The 3,483-nt window shown below is 57.8% G+C and overlaps 1 protein-coding gene across 1 annotated transcript in view; it reads left to right on the top strand.

Moving 5' to 3' along the window:
* GATAD2B (GATA zinc finger domain containing 2B) overlaps window positions 1–3,483 on the top strand; it is a 19,351-nt gene that overhangs the window by 11,868 nt on the left and 4,000 nt on the right. Inside the window, exons 7-10 of the mRNA XM_015884356.2 lie at window positions 105–307; window positions 1,679–1,789; window positions 3,168–3,285; window positions 3,371–3,479. Of these exons, the coding sequence (XP_015739842.1) occupies window positions 105–307; window positions 1,679–1,789; window positions 3,168–3,285; window positions 3,371–3,479 (541 nt within the window). The remainder of the gene's footprint in view (window positions 1–104; window positions 308–1,678; window positions 1,790–3,167; window positions 3,286–3,370; window positions 3,480–3,483) is intronic.

The following is a 3,483-nucleotide window of genomic DNA, read 5'->3' as shown; positions in this document are numbered from 1 at the left end:
GTGGGGCTGTGGATGGGGGCAGTGGGGCTGTAGGGGGAGCTGTGGGGGGCAGCAGTGGGGCTGTGTGTGGGTCCATCCCTCACCCCATCCATCTGTGCCCGCAGGGAAGAGCTGCGCGTCCTTCCTGCGCGTGGAGCCCTTTGTCTGCGCTCAGTGCCGCACCGACTTCACCCCGCACTGGAAGCAGGAGAAGAACGGGAAGATCCTGTGCGAGCAATGCATGACGTCCAACCAGAAGAAGGCGCTGAAGGCCGAGCACACCAACAGGCTGAAGAACGCCTTCGTCAAAGCTCTGCAGCAGGAGCAGGCGAGTGCACGGGGAGCCAACACAAAGCCGTGCCAGAGCTGCCCTCCCATAACGGGGTCCCTCCTTCTCCAGGAGCCCCTTTGTGGGTGCCTTCTATAGGGTTTCCCCTCCATAGGTGCCCCTTTGTAGGTGCCCTGTGTGGGTGCCCCTCTGGGTGTCTCTGTGGGGCTGCCCTCCATGGAGCTGCCCCTCTGTGGTTACCCCTCCATAGGGTTGACTCTCTTTGGGGGCCCCTCATTGGGTGCCCCTCTGTGGGTGTCTCTGTGGGGCTGCCCCCTGTGGGTGCCCCTCTATGGGGTTTCCCCTCTGTGGGTGCCCCTCCATGGGGTTGCCCCTCATTGGTTGCCCCTCTGTGGTTATCCCTGTGGGGCTGCCCCCCTGTGGGTGCCCCTCTATGGGGTTGCCCCTTTGTGGGTCCCCTCTGTAGGGTTGCCTCTCTGTGGGTGCCCCTCTTTGGGACTTGCCCCTCTGTGGGTTATGGGGTTGCCCTGCCATGGGGTTGCCCCTCTGTAGGTGCCCCTTTGTAGGTGCCCTGTGTGGGTGCCCCTCTGGGTGTCGTCTCTGTGGGGCTGCCCTCCATGGAGCTGCCCCTCTGTGGTTACCCCTCCATAGGGTTGCCTCACTTTGGGTGCCCTCCATGGGGTTACCCCTCTGTGGGGCTGCCCTTCAGCAGGTGCCCTCTATGGGGTTGCCCCTCTGTGGGTGCCCCTCCATGGGGTTGCCCCTCATTGGTTGCCCCTCTGTGGGTGTCTCTGTGGGGCTCCCCCCCCTGTGGGTGCCCCTCTATGGGGTTGCCCCTTTGTGGGTCCCCTCTGTAGGGTTGCCCCTCTGTGGGTGCTCCTCTGTAGGTGCCCTCCATAGGGTTGCCCCTCTGTAGGTGCCCCTCTGTGGGGTTTCCCCTCTGTACGTGCCCCTCATGGGGTTGCCCCTCATTGGTTGCCCCTCTGTGGGTATCTCTGTGGGTCTGCCCCCCTGTGGGTGCCCCTCTATGGGGTTGCCCCTTTGTGGGTCCCCTCTATAGGGTTGCCTCTCTGTGGGTGCCCCTCTTTGGGACTGCTCCTCTGTGGGTTATGGGGTTGCCCCTCTGTAGGTGCCCCTTTGTGGGTGCCCTCCATTGGGTTTCCACTTTGTGGGTGCCCCTCTGTAGGTGCCCCTGTGTGGGTGCCCCTCTTTGGTGTTTCGCCTTTGTGGGCGCCCCTCTATGGGGCTGCAGGGCCGTGCTGAAGGTCCCAATGCAGCTCTATGGGTGCAGAGAGCATCCTGGAGGGGGTGGGGGGTGCATGGTGTAAGTGTGCTGCCTTCCCTTCTATCGTGGGGGGAGATTCAGCCCCTCTGCTCCAGCTCTGAGGGTTTTTGTGCTGTTTCTTGCAGGAGATCGAGCAGCGGTTGCAGCAGCAGGCAGCCCTGTCCCCCACCGCGGCTCCGGCCGTCTCCAGCGTCGGCAAACAGGAAAGCATGATGAGGCACCACACGCTCCGGCAGGTCAGCGCCAACCTGGGGGGGTCCTCTATGGGGTCATGGGGGTCCGACCCCCCCTGCAGTGCAGGCTGTGTATAACCCGGCCATTGGAGACCACCCCCTTCACCCTATAGGGCTTTGTGCAGCTCTGCCACCCACCCGGCATGAGAGTTCATCCTTGTGTGCAGATGTTGGTCAGGGTTCGGTCAACCATTGGTCAATGTTTGGTTAACCATTGGTCAACTGTTGCTCAACTGTTGGTCAATCAGTCATATATGTTTGGTTGACTGTTGGCCAACTGGTGGTCAACCATTGGTCAACTATTGATCAGGGTTTGGTCAATCATTGGTCAACTGTTGGTTAATTAGTGGTAGATGCTTGGTTGACTATTGGCCAACTGGTGGTCAACCATTGGTCATTGGTTGATCAGTGTTTGGTTGATGGCTGGTAAATGTTTGGTCAACCATTGGCAAGTCTTTGGTCAACTCTTGGTGAACATTTGGTCAACCATTGGCCAAACTTTGGTCAACTCTTGGTTCACCATTGGCCAGTCTTTGGTCAATTATTGGTCAACTCTTGGTCAATCTTTGGTCAACCATTGGCCAATCTTTGGTCAATTACTGGTCAACACTTGGTCAACTCTTGGTCAACCATTGGCAAGTCTTTGGTCAGGTCTTGGCGAAATTTGGTGAACCATTGGCCAAACTTTGGTCAACCCTTGGTCAATCTTTGGTCAACGTTTGGTCAACCATTGGCCAAACTTCGGTCAACTCTTGGTCAACCATTGGCCAATCTTTGGTCAACTCTTGGTCAACATTTGGTCAACCATTGGCCAAACTTTGGTCAACTTTTGGTCAACTCTTGGTTCACCATTGGCCAATCTTTGGTCAATTACTGGTCAACACTTGGTCAACATTTGGTCAACCATTGGCCAACTCTTGGTCTACCGTTGGCCAATCTTTGGTCAACTCTTGGTCAACCATTGGCCAATCTTTGGTCAACTCTTGGTCTACCATTGGCCAGTCTTTGGTCAACTCTTGGTCTACCATTGGCCAATCTTTGGTCAACGTTTGGTCAACGTTTGGTCAACCATTGGCCAAACTTCGGTCAACTCTTGGTTCACCGTTGGCCAAACTTTGGTCAACTCTTGGTCTACCATTGGCCAATCTTTGGTCAATCTTTGGTCAACCATTGGCCAATCTTTGGTCAACTCTTGGTCAACCATTGGCCAATCTTTGGTCAACTCTTGGTCAAAGTTTGGTCAACCATTGGCCTTCCTGTCCCTACAATCTCATTGCTCAGCCAATGTCCCACCATTGGGACCCCACACATCCCCGTACCCCCCATCTCAGCGCATTATGGCCGCGCTGCCCCACTCACCCCCCCCCATTTCTCCCCCCAGGCTCCGCAGCCCCAGAGCTCTCTGCAGCGCGGCATCCCCACCTCGGCCCGCTCCATGCTCTCCAACTTCGCGCAGGCGCCGCAGCTCTCGGTGGCGGGTGGGCTGCTGGGCATGCCAGGTAACAACCCACTGCATTGCTGGGCTTTAGGGGGGGGGGGGCTATAAACCAACACCCCCCCACCCGTTCTATCTCCCCCCCACAGGCGTTAACATTGCCTATCTGAACGCCGGCATCGGGGGGCACAAAGCATCCAGCCTGGCGGACCGGCAGCGCGAGTACCTCCTGGACATGATCCCCCCCCGCTCCATATCGCAG

This window comes from Coturnix japonica, chromosome 25, assembly GCF_001577835.2.
Source record: "Coturnix japonica isolate 7356 chromosome 25, Coturnix japonica 2.1, whole genome shotgun sequence".
NCBI lineage: Eukaryota > Metazoa > Chordata > Aves > Galliformes > Phasianidae > Coturnix > Coturnix japonica.
This window is presented reverse-complemented; position numbering and strand designations above follow the sequence as displayed.